At 55.1% G+C, this 16,888-nt stretch overlaps 1 protein-coding gene, 1 long non-coding RNA gene and 1 other non-coding gene across 3 annotated transcripts; all 3 read left to right on the top strand.

Annotated features, from left to right (window-relative positions):
* The first annotated feature begins 335 nt into the window (after positions 1 to 335).
* On the top strand, positions 336 to 10,652 carry LOC128802622 (medium-chain specific acyl-CoA dehydrogenase, mitochondrial-like). The gene is made up of 12 exons (XM_053969183.1): positions 336 to 426; positions 1,893 to 1,989; positions 2,662 to 2,759; positions 2,855 to 2,924; positions 4,180 to 4,280; positions 4,420 to 4,500; positions 4,724 to 4,854; positions 6,368 to 6,476; positions 7,371 to 7,511; positions 7,586 to 7,681; positions 8,350 to 8,598; positions 9,971 to 10,652. The coding sequence occupies exons 1-12, from the start codon at positions 403 to 405 to the stop codon at positions 10,040 to 10,042; spliced, it is 1,269 nt and encodes a 422-aa protein (XP_053825158.1). The 5' UTR covers positions 336 to 402; the 3' UTR covers positions 10,043 to 10,652.
* Positions 10,653 to 12,205: 1,553 nt separating this feature from the next.
* LOC128802623 (uncharacterized) lies at positions 12,206 to 13,439 on the top strand. The gene is made up of 3 exons (XR_008435512.1): positions 12,206 to 12,285; positions 12,863 to 13,003; positions 13,273 to 13,439. It is a non-coding gene; the product is annotated as an uncharacterized LOC128802623 (long non-coding RNA).
* On the top strand, positions 12,802 to 12,885 carry LOC128802636 (small nucleolar RNA SNORD45). The gene has a single exon (XR_008435516.1). It is a non-coding gene; the product is annotated as a small nucleolar RNA SNORD45 (small nucleolar RNA).
* Positions 13,440 to 16,888: the final 3,449 nt, after the last annotated feature.

Raw genomic sequence — 16,888 nt, 5'->3', positions numbered from 1 at the left:
GCCACGCCGTTCCACCGATACCGGAGTCAAAGCCAGGCGCGGTCGGAGCAAAGCCTTTGTGAGACCACGGTCACTTTTTTTAACCTTCTGGTTTAACCCGAGAAGTGCCTGCCCGAGGCAGGGACCCGTTTCTGCCGCATTAACCCAAACCCTCCGTGGGAGACCCGCGAGCAATTTCACACGGCGAACCCACGGCGAGGCAATTTCACACGGCGAAAGGAAAACCAAAGCAGACGATTCTCCGTCACCCCGGCAAAACGGGGCAGAGGAGGGTAAAGGGGCGCGGAGGAGACCTCGGACCGCTCTTTTCGGGGGGCACCGCCTCGTTGGGGGGGCGTGGGGCGCTGCGACCGCCCCGCTCCGCTCCGCCCCGCGCCCAGCAGCGCTGGAACCGCCGCAGCGATGTCCGCGCTCAGCGCCGGCCGGGTGAGCGGGGCACGGGGGACACGGGGGGCACGGGGGGGAATCAGGGCAGGAGGGACGGGGCCGGGGTCGTGCTGGGGCTGGGGCGGCGCTGCCAGCCTCAGTCCCGGGGGTCCCGAACCGGGGTCGCTGCGCGCTGCCCGTCCTGCGCCGCTCCGTTCCTCCCTCGGGGATCGCTGCCCGCTGCTCCCCCGGGGGTCGGTGCCCGTCCCGTTGGAAATTGGGAACATTGCTTTTATCGGGATCTATCGCCCGCCCCGGGAGCTGCGTCGGCACTTCCAGTTCTCCCCGTCATTCCTGAAGTAGGGGAAAGGTGAAGGGCGCCGGCTCTGCCGTGTTCATCCAGTGTCCCTCCAGTGCCCCAGCGCTGGGACGTGGCCACCTGCCTCAAGTGACAGCGGGAGCGGCGGGGGCAACTGTCCCCGAGGGCACGGGATCTAATGGGTGATATTCCTGGCACCGGGATTTGAGGTTCAGTGGGGGCAGAGCAGGTGGAGGGCATGAGGAGCTGGGTCTGAGCGTGGAGTGGACAGCGAGGCTGGTGGAGTGAGCAGATCCTTGCCCAAACCCTTATACAGAATCCCAGACTGGTTTGGGTGGGAAGGGACCTCAGAGACCACCAGTCCCACCCCACTTGGAGCAGCTGGACCAGTTCTATCCCACCTGACTGGGAATATTCCCAGCGTGGGGCACCCCCACTGCTCCAGTGCCTCATCCCTGTGAGAGGACTTGGGTCTCTTGCCACTCTGTGTTTCCCCTGGGGAGATCCCCCTGCCCAACCCTCACCTTCAGCTCTGCAGGGGTGTTTGGCAACTCCTTTGGGGGGTATGTCACTTTCAGCTTTGTTGAGAATTCTGGGCTTTTCCTAGTTTTGTGTAAACCTTTTGGTGGAGATGCTGTGTAGAACTGGATCATGCTTAAGAAAAAAACCCAGCAAAACCAAACCCAAACCAAAGCCCAAACAAATAAACCCCCATGATTACAATACCCTGTCTTTTTTTCTAACACACCTTTTTGTCAGTTGTACTTCAAACAATGTCTAAAACACTTGGGAGGGCTGTTTCCTGGTGTGGTGTTGTTTTGTTTTCCCTACACATCTGTGGCAGCAGTTTGGTAAGAAAACTGAGGCAAAAAGGGAAAGCATGGGTGAGAAAGGACAGTTTTGCAACACTTGTGTCTTGTGAAAACCCCACAGGTAAAACTTCACCTTGTGGACACCCCCAAGCTGTGCACACACGCTGACTCAATAGCTCAGCATTCCATGCTCGATCCCAGCTCTCCCCACAGTTCACTTTTGGGCTTTACAGATATTTCCAGTGTTCTCTGACAATACCCTTTTTTCCCCCGTGTGCCACCTGTCACAGCCTGCGTCCCTTGCTGTGCTGTGAGGCCGCACTGGCACCTTTAGGACAGGCCCCTCATTCTGGTCTGGGGTATTCCCTCATGCTCATGGTCCTTTCCTGCTGCAGCTGCTCCGGACCCTGCTTTGGCCCGGCTGGAGGTCGCGCTCCAGCAAACCTGCCCAAAACGTGCAGCCGGGCAAACCTGGGAACGGCTTCAGCTTTGGTGAGCGCGGCAGGGCTGGGAAGGGAGGGAACAGGGAGGGACAGATGGCAGTGCAGGGGCGGGGAGAGCAAACAAAGAACCAAAAGAAACAGACCGAAAAACCCCCACCACAAACCCCAACAAAACAACCCACCGAAAAACCCAAGCAACAGCACTGCAGTTCAGGAGGAATTTCCAAGACAAGTGTTTATTTGGAATAGATTTCTATTCTTTTTATAAAAACTATTTGAAAACAAAAAGCCCTTTTTCTCTCCAGCTCAGGACAGCCAGGGCAGGGGGTGATATTTCAGAGACTTTCTTCTTTTTTATAACTGTCTTGAGCATTTTTTATGGCACAAATGGCCTGAGCATTGAGCAAATATCCCCCATTGGCTTTTAAACCATTAGAATTACCGTGAGCAGCACCAGGGGAACATTGTGGGTCTAGGGATGCGACACAAATTTCTGCACACCTGAGCTATTACAGCAAATGCTCTGTGGCAGCAGCAGATGCTTGACAGATGTTTTTGGTAAAAGCATTTTATTACCTGGCACTTTCTGCTCCATTTCCAGTAATTTTTGAATAATTTTATAACTAATACTGTTGTGGGCATTGCTCAGAGCTCAGGGGGGTTCAGAGGGAAGGAGGAAGTTGAGCTTCTTTATGACTATGTTACCTTATTTTTTCCACAGAACTGACAGATGAACAGAAAGAATTCCAAGCTACTGCCCGGAAATTTGCTCTGGAGGAGATTATTCCTGTTGCTGCAGAGTATGACAGGACTGGGGAGGTAAATCCACCCCACAAGAGGAAAAACCAGATTCTTCTCTTAACCCAAAATTTGAAATTTTACCTGTGATAATCAGCTGTGATTTTCTGTTTCAGTATCCAGTGCCACTCATTAAACGGGCCTGGGAGCTTGGGCTGATGAATTCACACATCCCAGAGAGCTGTGGTGAGTGTGATCCCTTTTAATCCCTAAAATAAACCAAAGAAAAGGCCTTGGAGGAGATTGTGGTGTGAAATTGTGGATTACATGTAAAATTACCTGTTGCACACGGGAGCAATCCCAAAGCAATCTGTGGGCAGGTTGGCACACGTGGCTGTGGCGAGGCTGGATGGGATCAGGCGAGGCATCAGATTCTAATGTGGCAACTTACGGCCAGATTTTCTCCCAAGATCCCAATTGTTATGATCCCCATGTCAGGAATTCAAGGGTTTGCTTTGATCCTTCCTGTGGATGGAAGAATTGAAGGGCTCATTCCTGAGAATCAGTTACGCCGAGGTGCAGCCAGCGCGTAACCACGGATTAAAACATTACGTTTCAGATTCCCTGAAAGTGGACTTGGGAAGTGTCCAGAGCAGGTCCTGTTGGGTCTTTCTGGCTGATTTGGTGAATCTGGTATCAAAAACTGAGTTTCTGCAGCAGAGCCTGAGAATCATGGGAAGGTCTGAATCAAGAGCGGCCTTTAGAGGTCCCCTTGTCTGACCCCCAGCAGTGAGAGGGAGGGGCTGTGTGGGTGGAAAACACTTGAAATTCAGGAATGAATTTGAAAAACCATCAGGTTTCATAGTGGGAAATCATCAGCACAGTTTGGCTGGACATCCATAGATAGCCTGGAAAAGGAGGTATTGATGAGACTGATGGTGGGGGTGGAAAAGTTGAGGCTGGTGTGAAGAGTTGTGGGAGAAGATCATGGAAATGAGTGTTCAAATGAAAATCAAAATGGGAAAAGAGATGGGAAAGGGAAGAAGTGATTAAAATTTCTCAGGTAAAATGGTGTCTGCTGCACTAATCCCTGCCTCTGGAAAAAGGGATTTCAGGGATATAATGGATGGTTTTGAGAGACATCAGAGCTCACGTAGCCCTTTTCCACCTCCCAAGAGCTCCCCAGGGAATGCTCAGATGTAAAGCAGTGACACACCCTGGTGGCACCTTCTGGCCATTTTGTGCCTCTTGTCCCACCTTGAGCACAAAATTAATCCCCCTGAGAATGGTGAAATGGGATTGTTAAATCATCTGATTTCAATGAAAAGAAACAAATAACAAAAATATCAATCTGGCAGCGCGCTATTTCCCAAGGCGTTCCCAAGGGAGATCATCTGATGGAACTCGGTGCCCATGGGAGATGTTTGGGATAATAAATGCTTGTAAATCATTAATATTCTGTACTTGAGACCCCCCTGAGTCCCCTCCTGTCCCCCCACAGGTGGGCTGGGGCTGGGCACCTTCGAGGCATGTCTGATCACAGAGGAGCTGGCATACGGATGCACTGGGGTGCAGACGGCCATCGAGGCCAATTCCCTGGGGGTGAGTCCTGCACCCACCTGGAACTGGGAATGGGGCCCTCAGACTGGGCTCTGGGTTCTCCACACTGGCCTCTGGGTCCCCCAGACTGGGCTCTGGGCCCTTGGGGTGATAGGTTAATGCTCTGAACATTCTCTTCCAGCAAATGCCCGTCATCATCGCTGGGAATGAGCAGCAGAAGAAAAAATACTTGGGCAGGATGACAGAGGAGCCCCTGATGTGTGTGAGTGTGACCAGAGAATCCTATTGATTAATTAATTAATGACAGAGGAGCCCCTGATGTGCGTTTGATCGGGGAATCCCATTACTTCAGTAATTAATTAATGACAGATGAGCCTCTGATGTCTGTGTGACCTGGGTCGGTCACGGCCCACATTCCACAGTGAATTTGTGGTTTCCCAAGCCCAGAATGTGCATCCCTTGGGATCTGGGGGCTGTTCTTCCAGGCTTACTGTGTGACGGAGCCAGGGGCGGGCTCGGATGTGGCCGGGATCAGAACCCGGGCGGAGCGGAAGGGGGACGAGTACGTCATCAACGGGCAGAAGATGTGGATCACCAACGGCGGGAAGGCCAACTGGTGCGTTCCTTTTGGGGGCAGACTGGTCTCTGCTGGGGTTTCTTTAGGGGTGTGCCACAAACCAGAGTGTTCGGTGTGCCGCCAGTTCATCGGGAAGCGGCACCAGCAGCCCCAGTGCTGTGGGTGCCCAGAGAGGGAACGGGCTAGTGACGCCAGACTCGAGGGTGCCACAGCTCCGCTCAGAATGCCGCTCAGCTGGGCTGAAACCAGAGGCATACTGTAAAATGCAGGCGAACCCAACGGGAAGAATGCTGATGTCTGACTCAGCTCAGATGGCTGAATGTTTTCTTTATTATAACTGTGCTATAATACATTAATATACTATGTAAAGGAGGATACTAAAACTACAAACCTACTTTTTCTAACCGTCACATCTAACTCACTCACAACTCGTGACCCTGTTCTCAAAAGTCCAGACACAGGTCGATCGGATTGGCCACCAGGCCCAAACAATCCTCACCAGAATCCAACCAAGCAATCACCCCAGGTAAACAATTCTCCGAGCACATTCCACATGAGAAAAGCAAGGAGCAGAAATAGAAATCGTTTTCTCTTTCTTTCTCTCTGTGCACTGCTATGAAAAATCCTGAGAGAGAGAGAGAGAGAAATGTGCTGCCGCAGACGCAGCTCCCTCTGCTTTCCCTTTGGAACAGACTCAGAGCCAACTCCAAAATGCTCAGGTTACAGAGCCCTGACCTGGCTCCTAGACAGGGATCAGCTGCTTCTGACTCAGCTGGGCACGCCTCCCACTCACGGGGAAAACAGAAAAACTCTGAGATTTAACTGACTTAAGGTAATACATTTCCAAGGAGTCCCAGAGCCCAGGCTGTGCTGCAGGGTCCGGGGAGGGCAGCACAGACCCTTCCTCGGGCTTACACTCGCCCCACCCCGACACACAAACACTTCTCAGTTCAAGAGGAAAAACTTTATACATTTATCTATGAAAGTTGGGATTTCTCACTGTTTAACTTCTTGCCCGAGGCAGAACCTTCACAGAGACTCTCCCAGCACGTTCCTGACCCCCCCTAAATGGGATTTACAGCAATTGCTGACACGAAAACCTCATTTACAAATGATACTGGGAAGAGTAAAATGGAAATATTTTCAATTGAGAGGAAAAGGCCTTACACACAATGCTGCATTCCCAGTACAATAATCGTTAGAGATGTGCTGGGAATTGGCTTATTTTGGGCTATTTGGGAGGCAGAGTGGTATACTGAGACAATACATGGGAAAGGTGGAGAAGCTTTGCAGGTTTACCTGAGGAAATTTCATTAAACCTTGATTTTGCAGGAAGAGATGCCCAGACATCACCGACATTCCTCGTGCTCCTGCCCCCTCGTTTGTTTTCTTTTTTTTTTTTTTTTTTTTGAAGGTCCAGTTAAAAAGGGCTGTTAGCTTACCGCTCTATTTCTTGTACAGTGCAACAAACACGGGCAAAACCACTCAGCATTTTTGGCACGAAGTGTCTGATGTTGGGGACGAGCTGAACCCCCACCTCTGTGCTCCCCAGGTACTTCCTGCTCGCCCGCACTGATCCTGACCCCCGGGCCCCGGCCAGCAAAGCCTTCACGGGCTTCATCGTGGAGGCCAACAGCCCTGGGATCCAGGTTGGCAGGAAGGTAACCATCAGGAATTCTTGCTCCTTCCTGAACCAGTAACACGATGAGTTGCCATGAGAGGGAAATGGCTGAGCCTTGTCAGGGCTCATAGACAGGTATATTGGAACTCTCACAGTGCCCTGTTCATCAGATAGTTAATAATTATATTTACATCTACATATATTTATGGAATTATAGATGCATATAATATTACATATAATAATATGTAATTATATGTAATGTACATAATCAGATATAATGACAATAGAATTATAACTGTATGAATTCAGATAAAGAATTACTCAGAAGGGCCTAAAGCAGACAATTTTGCCCAGCTGCAAAAGAACCTTTGAGAACATGGAATTGCCAAGGCTGTCCAGGGGGAGTGAAGTTGGCAGAACTTTCCCCAAAACCACCTGGTTTGCTGCAATTTCAGCTGCTCCTGCCCAAGTAAGGCACCATGGAGGCCCTGGTTTTCTCTCTCTTTGCTTATATTTGGAACCTGAAAACCTGATTTATTTATGAATCTGTCTTTTGGCAGCACAGCTGGGTCTCGCAGCTGTTGCAAGTGGGTTCTTGACTGTTTTCTCTCCCGTGTGAGAGGATAGAAGTGAATTATATGTAGAATTGAATCCTCCAGAGGATAAATTGAACCAGAAAGGGCCAAAGGAAGGATTCCAGCCTCAGAATTGATCTCCCACATGGAGGCAGTGACCTGCTCAGGTGTGACAGGTCAGGGGCTTACTGGGCTGGGGAGGCCAAACTGGTAATTTCGTGTTTCTCTGGTGCGTTTTAGCTAAAACCGAAGTGTTTTCTTTAAGGTAAAAAAAGCTTCCTTTATTCTTTAAGTGAACTAAAGGATGGAATTGGTTGTACCTGGGAAGAATCTGATTCCGTGGCACCTCCCTCTTCCAGGAGCTGAACATGGGCCAGCGCTGCTCGGACACGCGCGGGATCGTCTTTGAGGACGTGCGAGTCCCCAAGGAGAACGTGCTGATCGCGGAGGGCGCTGGCTTCAAGATCGCCATGGGCGCCTTTGACAAGACCAGGCCCCCGGTGAGTGCCAGGAGTGGGCTGCTCACAAAGCAGGCAGGGATTTCTGCTGCTCACCCCGCACTGTGCCCACCCAGGTGGCAGCGGGGGCTGTGGGGCTGGCGAGGCGAGCGCTCGACGAGGCCACCAGGTACGCGCTGGAGAGGAAAACCTTCGGGAAACCCATCGTGGAGGTGCGTTAATGTCGTAGTTGAGACGGTCACAGCACCCAGCAAACACTCCGTTTTCAGAAGGCTTCAAACCCGTTTTCATTATAGCATGCGTGCTTTTTATACATTCTTACAAAACTCCTGAGTTTACACTTTACTTACGGGTCAGGAAAGACAAACAAAGTGCTCATTGGAATAGGCAGTTGCAGGTTTCTCTTATTTAATCCTTCTTTCTTTTGTGGTTTCTATGTCAACAGCCTTGGTAGAAAATCCTTTCAGGGGTAAACATGGATCCTCTTATCAAATGTCCCTCTGGCTCACAGAAGTTGCTGTAAAACGTCTTCCACACATTTAGAGTTACACGTGGGAACGTCTGATCCAACACAGACCCCAATTCCATAGAACTCCTCAAACACAACTTCCCAAGGGCACTGAATTTGCAAATTAAGAATTGAAGATAAAATTATAGATTAGGGAAGATTTATTCCCAGAAGGGCCTGGCTCTGGTCGAGTCCCCGTCCTTGTGGCACTTGGGGACACAGTTTAGTGATGACCGTGATGGTGCCTGGGCGAGGCTTGGCCTTGATGATCTTAACGGTCTTGTCCAACCCCGACGATTCCACGATCCTAAGCGGAAGGCTCCTTCCCCTGCAGCCCTCTGAGGCTCACCCCGTGGTCCTCCACTCTCCCAGCACCAGGCCGTGGCATTCCTGCTGGCGGAGATGGCCATGAAGGTGGAGCTGGCCCGGCTGGGGTACCAGCGAGCCGCCTGGGAGGTGGACGCCGGCCGCCGCAACACCTTCTACGCCTCCATCGCCAAGGCCTTCGCCGGGGACGTCGCCAACCAGGTGGCCACTGATGCTGTGCAGATCTTCGGGGGCAATGGCTTCAACACAGAATATCCTGTGGAGAAGCTCATGAGGGACGCCAAAATCTATCAGGTGAGTGGGACGGAGCACTCAATACAAAGTAATTGATTGCTGATCAATTGCAGTCAGGATGGACGCAGGCTAAAAAGATTTGGAGACTGAAAGACATTAAATCAGGGGGGTTCTCAACTTACCACTCACTGGGCAGGTGCTTTGGTTGAGATGTCACCAGCACTGAGGCCCATGGACTAATTAATTAGCATTAATTACCCTCTGCGTGCTGCAGAAATGGCCGTGGGGCACAGCCCATGGTGATTCACTTCTTCAGATATTTATGTATTGGTTTCTTTTCCAAAAGAACAAAACATGGTCATATTTCCTCGTTTTCAGCCCACAGACACCCGTAATCCCCATTGCTTTTTCTGCAGTGTTATTGCCAAGAAATTATCCCATGCCAGAATTCCTCTGCTGGTTCAAGTTTGTTATTCAGCAGGAATGAATTAATTTCCTTAGGAAACCCAGCGACCTTCACCTTTTCCCTCTTTCCAACATTAACCACGACTGCCTGGAACTGCTCCAAACAGGTCTCAGGGAGCACACATGGGCCCTGACCTGTCAGCAAGTGACCACAGCTGCTGCAGCTTCAGGTGGTTGACATTCCTTTTACAGCTGACTTTAAAATTCCAACTGTTCTCACCAGCCAGGAATGTTTCCCTCCCCAAGGACAGAAAGCAGATGTTTGGAACTAAAAAGTTCTCAGTCCTGATTTCAGTCCTCAGAGAGGAGCTGAACAAGCTATGAGACTGTCAGAATCGGGCTCTTTTCCCATTTTAGGGTGTTTTTCCACCAAGATCCTCCATCACACAGCTCCATCGTCAATGCATGGCCAGGCCTGCTGAGGTTTTGAAATTGTTCAAATTACTCTGATATAGTGTGAAATTTTGGGCTGTTTTTCCTGTTCCCCTCCATCCCTGCAAGAACTTGGGAAAGGGGTTGGACCTTACAATTCCAGCAGCTTTACTTGGAGAAACTTTGTGCAGTTTGGGGAATATTATCCTGATTTTGTGACTGCAAAGAAAGTGGATTTGCAGGTATGGGAATGATTTGCCAAAGCAACTTCAGGCAGGCTTCAGGGAGCTGAAACACTGAAATCCCCAAATTCTGCTGTCCTGGAGGTGGCCTGGGCTCTGCCTGGGGGATCCCTGGATCTCTCCTGTGCCAGGCACACACAGGTGTTTGGATACCTGGGGAATCCCTGGATCCCTCCTGCACTGAACACACACCTGTATGGGTTATTGCCTCTTACGGGTCACTGTCACTCATTTTTCCAAGTTCTCCCTCTTCCTGCCCCCTGGCCTGGCACAGGGAGGGGTCACAGGTGTGCAGGCTCTGGTCAAGCACCTTTCCCAGCTGCTGGCTCACCTGTCTCTGGTTTTCCCTGCAGATCTACGAGGGCACTGCACAGATCCAGCGAGTGATCATTGCCCGTGAGCACCTGGGCAGATACAAGGCCTGAGGGATGCGGCAGCTCCGGGCCTGGTATTCCAGGGAAAGGGATTGTGCTGCATTGCTCCATTAGAAAAACATGGGAAAAGCCCTTTTCCATCAAACTCCTGTTCTTGTGCCTGATCCAGCACAGGTTCTGGGACCCCATCCATCCCCTGAGCCCATCCCACTGACTGACCGTCCCAAACATCCTGAAATCCCACAGGGATCACATCGCTCTTCCCAAATCTCCCTTTGCCTTTCAGCAGCAAAGGAGACAAAACCCTTCCCCAGCAAACCTGGATGAGCAAAGAGTGAACCAAATTCTCATGTTTTAACATTTATTTTTGCCAGTGAAAGCAAAAATCCAGCACATCCCAGGAGTCGGATTTGGGATGTTTCCGTGTTTTTAATGGCACCGATCTGTTCCCTTTGTTTATTCCTGGGGCTTGGGTGATGGCAACTGGATCAGCCTCAGGGAACTTAACAAACCTGACTTTTCCTCCTGTGGAAGGGCCCAGCTGGCTCTGGCACTTAGCTCCAGGGCCCCAGTTCCCAAGATCCATAGGAAACACCGTAGGTTTGGAGCCTTTCAACAGCCAGATCTAAAGAAAAACTAAAGTGAATCCATGTTTCTCGTGCCTTGAAGCAGAATTCCGTGTGACGGGTGAGTGGTAATGATGGTGTGTGAGAGGGGCTACATATGTCCCGGGAGGAAGGGAGAAGGATGGGGCAAGGGGAACGTGAATTTACTCATGCTGTGGAAAAGTGTGCAGGAAATGAGCTGGGTTTGGGCAAGGCAGTGTGGGCTGAGCTGGGCCTTGCCCTGACAGCCTGATACAGGCCAGGAATGAGACTCGTGTGGCACAGAGGATTTCCCTGGAAAAAAAGGCTGTTCTGGAGTCACTGCCAGGTCCCAAAAACGCTGTTGGTGTTGGTGGGGCAGGAGCGGCTGATCCCACACTCCTCACACACCTTGGTGGGATCCACTGCCATGTGCTGGTCCCAGCACGGGATGGGCTTGTGGGGGGAATGGGGTGGGCTGGGAATGCACAGGGGAGGATGGAATGGGGATGGAAGTGGATGAGGACTGTGGAGAGAAGCCACGCTACGAAAAGCCAAAGGAACAGAGGAGTCCTGCAACTTTATTTGAACAAAGGGAGAGAGTCCACTGGGGCAAAGACCCGTGGGGGTCTCTCTCTCTTGGTTTTGGAGAGTGCAGCCTCTTTTTATTCTAAACTCCCAGTCGTGTTGCTCTCTTCCTTTCCCCACTGGCTGAGGTACCAGGCAGGTACAGCTTTCCCAAACCACCGACCACACGTCCCCCCTTGAACACGTGTCACCATTTCCCCCCGAAGTTCAGAAGTTCAGGCTGTTCTGGGTTCTGCAGCTCCACCAGAAGTTCGGCCCGTTTGCAATACACTTCAGTTTGTCCTGTTACCCTACATTTCAGGAGCTCAAACTTTCTGGGTCAGGCTGCCTGGGTTCTGTTACAAACTTGCCCGGGTGGACAGGCACTGATACCCATTTAGAAGACATTAACACCCATTTCTGCGACAGTAGTGAAGAACCCCACGCCCATTCTTTCCACGTCGAGTTTTTTATGAAGACATTAGCACCACTTTTCCCGTCTGGACGAAAGCGGTTGGGATGGGGATAGAGGCAGCGTGGATGGAGTCCACACTGGGGATGAGGGGATGAGGGAGATGGAGGCGGCTGAGAGCGCTGGGACCCAGCTCCTGTGGGGCAGGATCATCTCACCTGTGATAAAGATACCAACTGGTGTGAGATAGGTGCGGCTGTGTGATCTCAGCGCCAGAAAAAAAAAGAGCTACGCCTGCTTTTAACATAGGAATTGGAGTGTTAGAAAGCTTTTCCCAATGGTTTGGTCACAGCAGCGCTGAGGAACAGGGAGACCACGGCCAAGTGAGGGAGGCACGTGGAAAACTTCCGTGCTCACAGGGGATCCTTTCAGGAGCCTGGAGAGCTGCAGGGTAGAGCGAAAGATGAAAATCAAAGATGTTGCGGAGTGCCCGGGCATTGACTCCCAGGGCACGGCCGCCGCTGGGTGCTCATGCGGGGCTGGGGAAGGCGCGGCCGCTGCATCGGGGGAGGCGAAGAGAGGCGGGACGGGACGGGGAGGGGAAGCGGGAGATGGAGGCGGGCGAGGGCGGATCCCGGCGGCGGCTCGTCCCGCCCCGGCGCGGCCGGATGTCCCTTGCGGCGGGACGGAGCGCGGCAGCGGCCGCGTGGTGCGGGCCGGGCCCGGGGCAGGTGGGGATGGCGGGGCTGGAAGGGCCCGGGGCAGGTGGGGATGGCGGGGCTGTGCAAGGGCCGGGGGATGGCGGGGCTGGAAGGGCCCGGGGCCGGTGGGGATGGCGGGGCTGTGCAAGGGCCGGGGGTCGGTGGGGATGGCGGGGCTGTGCAAGGGCCCGGGGTCGGTGGGGATGGCGGGGCCGGGCCCGGGGCTGTGCAGGGGCCGAGCGCGGCGCTGCCGGAGCGGCGCGGCCCAGGGCGGAGCGGCCGGGCCGGGCGAGGCGGCGGCGGGAGGACGCTCGGGCCGAAGGCGGCGGCGCCGGGCCGGGGCCGCGGCAAGGCCCGTGCCGGGGCGGCTCCGGCCGGGGCGGTTTTCCCGGGGCGGTTTTCCCGGCCCGGGCCAAGGGCTGCGCTGCCGGGGCCCGGCTGCAGCCGCAGGGAGCGGCCCGAGCTGGGAACGGCGGCTCCGGGCTGGGAGGGCCGGGCCGGGCGAGGAGGAGGAGGAGGAGGAGGAGGAGGAGGAGGCGCTTGTCGGGCCCGGGATGAGCGCTGGCATGTATTATCTGAGCGGAGCTGATGTCTCTCACCGCTTTAGCTCTAGAATTACTCTGAGGCCCGGCAAGCCCCCGATCCCTCCGGCAGTGGAGCTTTTGCCGCTTGTGGGATCGAGTCCTGGTGCCAGCCTTGGAGGCAGCTTGAGGAGAGGGGTCCCGCTTGGCATCTGCCCCTTTGCCAGGTGGGGCAGGTGCAGGTCTGGGCTGAGGCGTGGGTTTGTGCCCATGCGGGGCTCTCTCGTGGCCCGAATTCCATGGTTTGGCAGTTTGTGCTGAGGTGCGTGTGGGAATGTTGTCTCGGGGTGTCCCTGAGCCCCCGTGTGCTGGCAGAGCTGTGCAGGTCCTGCGTGTGCAGCTGGGCTGGTGCAGCTGCAGGTGGGAGTGTGCAGGAGGGAAGTGGCACCTGTGGTCAGCCCGGCCCTAAACCTGGAATGTTTTGTGCTTCTTGCAGGTCTCCAGTTAAACCCAGGACATTCCAGCCAGCCCAGAGCTGTGATCCAGGCACCTGATCCTGTCTGGGGCTGGGGTTGGATCCAGCTGCTCCCAGGCTCCTCTCAGGCTTCTGGAAAGGCATCCCTCCTGCACCCTGTGACACAACAGAAGGGGCTTCCCTCTAAACCTTGTCCGCAGCTTTCTGGGGAGCTGGGAATGCACAGCACGGGGTGTCAACCATTTCTGGGGAGCTGGGAATGAACAGCACGGGGTGTCACCCACTCCTGGGGAGCTGGGAATGCACAGCACAGGGTGTCACCCAGTCCTGGGGAGTTGGGAGTGCACAGCACAGGGTGTCAACCATTTCTGGGGAGCTGGGAATGCACAGCACGGGGTGTCACCCACTCCTGGGGAGCTGGGAATGCACAGCACGGGCTGTCAGGCACTCCTGGGGAGCTGGGAATGCCCAGCACAGGGTGTCACCCAGTCCTGGGGAGCTGGGAATGCACAGCACAGGGTGTCACCCAGTCCTGGGGAGCTGGGAATGCACAGCACGGGGTGTCAGGCACTCCTGGGGAGCTGGGAATGCACAGCACAGAGTATCACCCAGTCCTGGGGAGCTGCCAGTTGGGTCCCTGGGGCATTACTCCTGCTCCAGGGACAAGCTGTGGGATGGCTCAAATCCCACTGGTTCTGGGAGCTCTTGGATCCACCCTGCACCCCTGGGAAGTTTTCCCTTGCAGTCGGCCCCGCTTCATTTTGGGTGTTTGTGCTTGATGTGCACTCCACCCACACCTTGAGGTGCCTTGGATCCACCTACAGCAGGGGGCTCTGGGGTGCCCTGGCTTGTTCTGGGCACCCCAGGGGTGCAAGGAAGGCAGAGCCTACTTGGGGAAGGTGCCCCCAGCGAGAATTGGGGAACAGGAGCTTGTGTGGCTGGGCCCAGACAGCTGGGAGCCGTGAGCCCAAGAGTGCTGATCCTTGGGCAGGGAAGCGCTGTTGCTCCCAGACGGAGCAGAGGAGCCAGGGCTGCAGGCTCCTGTCCATGATCCACTCCTGCCCTGAGCCCAGGCTGTGCTCCCTGGGGGTGCCCCAGAGCCCTGGGCAGAACCCTCTGTGCCCCAAACCCTGGGGGTTCCAGAGGCGGCTCTGGGTGCCCCTTGTCCCTCCAACTGTGGGGGGACATTCCAGGGTGTCCCAGCCTGCCCTGGGTACCAGGCAGGGGGGAAGGGAGAGGGACCCCTGGGAGCCCCCAGAGTCGCTCTGTTCATGGTGGGGGAAGAAATCGGAGGTGGGGGAGAAATTCCAGGGCTGAGAGAGGGGACACAGAACACACAGGGACATGGGAACACACACAGGGACATGGGAACGGGACACTGAACACACACAGGGACAGGGAACACAGGCAGGGACATGGGAACACACACACAGGGACATGGGAACGGGACACAGAACACACACGGGGACAGGGAACACAGGCAGGGACACAGAACACACACATGGATATGAGAAAAGCACACATGGATACACAGAGCTGCTTTGCTGAAGGGGTTTATTGATTATTCCAGGGAAATTCCCAGGGCTCCCAGGGAATCAGGGGGGTTCTCCAGGGATGATCATCTCTTCATGCTGCTGGAGAGGGACAGGACGCCAGTGTCACCACCAGTTCCAGGCCTGAAAGGCAGAGCCCAAGCTGTGACCTGCCGTGTGCACAGGGACACGAGAGGGCCCTTGTTCCCATCCCTCCCTCTGCAGGGACCTGTGGCAGGAGAAGGGATTTGGAGCCCCGGATATACCTGGGACAGGACTTGGCTCCTGAGATCCCGGAGCCCCTCAGCCTGGAATATCCCAAAGCCTCCCAGAGCCCTCCCTGCTGCCGCAGGGACACTGGGTGTCCCCGGTGCAAGGAAAGCCTTGGGGACAGCTCTGTCCACCTCAGCCCAGGACACGGATCAGGGACAGCCCCCTCCATGTGCCTCTGCCATCCCCAAGCTCTGCCCACCCCAGAGGGCTCAAGGGTTCACCCTGGCCCCTGAGGATCTCTTGTGGGGCTGGAGGCCCCCCAGGATTTCTCACCGGGGCATCCGGAGGGGCAGCCGGGCATCACTCCCGCAGAAGCTTCACCTGCTCAGCCACGGGGGGCTGGGGAGAAAGGCAGGGTTAGAGACACACCGGAGGATACTGGGGCGTGTTGGGGTGTACTGGGGCACAGTGGGGTGCCCTGGGATGCCCTGCAGTGTCATGACCATGACAGGGGAGTCTCTGGGCCAGCAGAACTCCAGGTACCCACCTCAGACCTCTTCACTCGTGGAGGGAATTTTGGTTTCTGTAGAGAGATGGGGAGATGTCACTGGTCACTGGGGTGTCCCCAGTCCCAGCAAGGCATGGGGGCACCCAACTGGCCCCCAGTTCCCACACTGGTGCCCCAATTCCAGGACTTACGTCAATGCATCCACCTATACCTGCTACAACGCCTGACTGCAGAAGGAGAGCAAAGCTTTAGTCCGGGTTGGCCCTTGTGGGGCTTAGGGGCTCACAGGTGTCCCCAGGCCCCACGGCTGCCCCTGGCCTGAGGGGGAAAATCCCTTCTGCTCCCCCCAGTGCCACTGGGGCCAGTTTCACCTGACCCCTGTTCCTGCAGGGAGCAGGTGGGGATGGAGACAAGGAGAGCGAGGGGAATTCGGGGCCTCCAAGGAGGAGGGGACGGAGTGGGATGGGGGGGGGCCCAAAGACAGAGAACTGGGGGGAGCTGGGGGCCCCAAGGGATGGGGCTGGGGGTGTTGAAGGGATGGGAGATGGGGAATGCAGGTGGGGAGGCAGCAACTGCAGTGGGGGGGCCATGGGGGGTGGGTGGGGGCAGGAGCAAGCGGGGGCAGAGGACCGAAATGGATGGGTTTGGGAGGGGATTTGGGAGGGCATTTGGGGACACCACTGTCATGGGGAATGAGAAAGGGAAAGGACTGGGGGGGGAGAGGGGACAGGAACTGCACCGGGCACGATGCTCTTTGGGGTTGACTGGGGTGCACTGGGAAGGGTGGCAACACAGGGGGCACCCGGGGAAGGTGCAGCCTTGGGAAGCTCTGGGGTGTGCTGGGGTGCACTGGAGGGTCTTGGCCATGGGAGGGGAGGGTCCGGGCCCAGCAGAAGAACTCAGGGTACCCACCTTGCCATCAGTAATGCCACCAACTTGCTGTGGAGAGACCATGAGATGTCAGCAGTCACTGGGGTGTCCCCAGTCCCAGTAAAGGCTGGGGGTGACCAAACTGCCCCCCAGTTCCCACACTGGTGCAGCCAGCTCCAGGACTTACCCCAGCACATATGGTTTCACCACTGCCATATATGAGTGCCTGGGGAAGGAGAGCAAAAGGCTGGTCAGGGTTGGGGCTGGGGGGGACACAGGTGTCCCCAGCCCCACCTGGCCCACGGCTGTCCCCTGCTCTGAGCAGGGGCTGCCAGCGGATTTGGGGACAGCACTGCCGGGTGAAAGGCAATGGACTGAGGGGAAAGTCTGGAAAGAAGACCCTGGGAATCACCGGGGGGTGGGGGAGCATTTCCCAGTTTGTGCCAGTTCAGCCAGGCCTGGGACTGGACCAGTTCAGCCCAGTTTGGCCAAGTCCAGCCTAGCCTGCGCTTTA

Source organism: Vidua macroura, unplaced genomic scaffold, assembly GCF_024509145.1.
Source record: "Vidua macroura isolate BioBank_ID:100142 unplaced genomic scaffold, ASM2450914v1 whyUn_scaffold_127, whole genome shotgun sequence".
Taxonomy (NCBI): Eukaryota; Metazoa; Chordata; class Aves; order Passeriformes; family Viduidae; genus Vidua; species Vidua macroura.
Note: the sequence above shows the minus strand (reverse complement) of the source record. Positions and strands in the feature narration are given on the sequence as shown.